The sequence below is a fragment of the Penaeus monodon genome, chromosome 36, assembly GCF_015228065.2.
Source record: "Penaeus monodon isolate SGIC_2016 chromosome 36, NSTDA_Pmon_1, whole genome shotgun sequence".
Taxonomy (NCBI): Eukaryota; Metazoa; Arthropoda; class Malacostraca; order Decapoda; family Penaeidae; genus Penaeus; species Penaeus monodon.
The window spans coordinates 29,203,121-29,205,620 of record NC_051421.1 but is presented as its reverse complement, the minus strand read 5'-3'; the positions used below and the strand labels follow the sequence as shown (position 1 = coordinate 29,205,620).

General features: G+C 45.4%; 1 protein-coding gene across 1 annotated transcript in view; it reads right to left on the bottom strand.

Moving 5' to 3' along the window:
• Positions 1–2,500, bottom strand: part of LOC119595437 — a 20,655-nt gene that overhangs the window by 3,422 nt on the left and 14,733 nt on the right. The window contains 3 exon segments of the mRNA XM_037944555.1: positions 1–965; positions 1,227–1,458; positions 2,012–2,165. The exon segment at positions 1–965 is cut by the window's left edge and continues 74 nt beyond it. Coding sequence (XP_037800483.1) covers positions 1–965; positions 1,227–1,458; positions 2,012–2,165 — 1,351 coding nt within the window.

Sequence of the window (2,500 nt, the reverse complement as noted above, 5' to 3'; positions counted from 1 at the left end):
GGAAAACCAGACATTCTTGACTTCCCCTGATGTAACATTCTTGTTTGTCTCGTCTTCCTCTCTCCTTCTCTATTTCTTCTCTCAGCGCCTCTTCCTGGCCTTCTGAGACAAAGCGTCTGCCTTCGAGGGTGAAGACTGGCCTCATGTAATGCAGCTTGAGGTATTGCGTCATTCTTGGCTCGAGTACCTGCAGGTTGAGGATGCGTGTTGGCTGAGTGACGTCTTCTTCGTCGCGACTGTTGCTATGGTGGTTCCTGTCGTTGCCGTTGCTGTAGTTGCACTTGTTGTCGTTATTGCTAGTATTGTCGTTGGCTCTGCTGCTGCTGCTGTTGTTTTCGCCGTCCTTATCACTTTGTTTTTCGTCAGACGAAGGTTTGCAATCTCCCGCTCCGTCGTCCCTGGAGAGGCCGTTGGATTTCGGTGTCTCTGAACTTCCACGTCCTCTGCCGGTTTCGGAGTCTGATCCCGATGAATCTTCACAGTCTCCGGTGACGCATTTATTCAGTCCGTTGCTGGCGCCGATATCATGTGAAGATCCGTCTCCATCGGCATCGTGTTCGCATGAAAGTCCACAAGACACGGACCCCTTCGAACCTCCTTGACCCGCTGCGCACTCGGATCCCGATCCACCTGTACTTGAACACACGTCGGAAGCGTTAGCGAGGTCAACCATTTGCCTCCTGACAACGCGGGAGCTGCCGTCTCCATCCCCGGTCTCGAAGAACTGCACTTCGAGCTCGTCCGAAAACCGAACGCCGAGGTTGGAGTGCCGGGGCCTGGGCGGGGTGCTCTGCGGGAGTTTCTGGTGGCGGGCGGGGGTGCGCGTGAGAGGAGGGTGGGCGGGGACAGCGGGAGGGTGCTGGGCGTCAGGCGGGTGGGCGTCGGGCGAGGAGGACCGACGACCCGGGTGGTAGATGAGGATGGTGGCGGAGTGCTGAGAGCTCACGGAGGACTGGCTGTCGCGTCTGGATAGGGGCGGGAAGAGGAAAGGAGAGGGAGGACAAAGAAAGAGGAGAGAGAGCGAAGAAGGGAATAGGGGAGAGAGAGAATGAGAATATTACTGTCGCTCAAAAACATAAAAACAATGATCTAAAAATATCTCCAAACGATATGAAAGCTGATGAAGTCCTAAGTCTAGAATGAGGAGTCTTACCCACCTCCAAGCATATCACAAACAACATCCTTACGCCAGAGGAAAATTCGGGAAACACAGGACCAATACCCACCTCTCACAAAGACACCTTCCATCCACACCGACTTCTAACGTGTCACTCTCTTCCTTTTCCTCCTCTTCCTCTTCCCCTTCGTCCTTCTCTTTCTCTCTTGAATCCGTGTTGGAAGAGGAATCGATCCTTCGTGGGGCGGGGGTAAGGGGGAGGCGAGAGGGGGAGGAGGCGGAGGAGGGAGAAGGAGTCTGGGTCATGGAGTCCTTACGGTGGAGAAGAGCGTGTGTGGAAGCTGGTGTGAGGAGAGGCGTGCAATGGATAATATGAGGAAGTGGAAATGTAGAAATGCGAATGAAACTGCGAAAAACAAAACAAATGGCTTTGTGAATGGGGAGTGGGTGTAAATATGTAAAAGGAATAAAAATCAAAACGTCTGAATTTAAGAACAGTACGTAGACTTTCATAAAGCTTACATGAAAAGTAATTTTGTGAAAAAAAACAAAGCACAAAAAAAAACTCAGACGAACATAACGTATTCCGAATAAATAAAGCCACACATGTGAAAATTAAGCCGTAAATAACGACATGATATTAACTTAGATAAACAAAGACGCATGACCTATGGATCTATCAAGAAGAGAATAACAATCACATCAACTTCAAAAAAAAAAAGAACAAAACAATAACTTGATGCGCACAACGTAAATAAAAGAATATCACGTGTTGCCAAAACCCGAATATAAGAAAAACCATGTAAACAAAAAATTACAATTTTAAACAACACCATCCTTAAAAGCTACAAGAAGAGAGTCACATAACGGGAAAGTAAGCACACGAATACCTACCTTTTCCTCCCACAGTATCTATCGCGTCAGGATTGGTTCCCCCGCACGATGCGCAGAGGACGGGCTGCTCCAACAACTCCTTCAGGAGACTTTGCTCTATGGGCGTGGTGCTCTCCAAGGGCGGCATGGGCGGTCCTACGCCTATGGCTACATGCTGTTGGAGAAGTAAGTAAGGTGTGTGTGTGTGTGTGTGTGTGTGTTATATATAATATATATATCTATCTATCTATATATATATATACATATATATATATATATATATATAAATATATATATATTTATTTATATATATATATATATATATAAAATTATATACATATATATATATATATATATATATATATATATACATACACACACACACACACCACACACACACACACACACACACACACACCACACACACACACACACACACACATATATATATATATATATATATATATATATATATATATATATATATATATATATGTATATATATATATA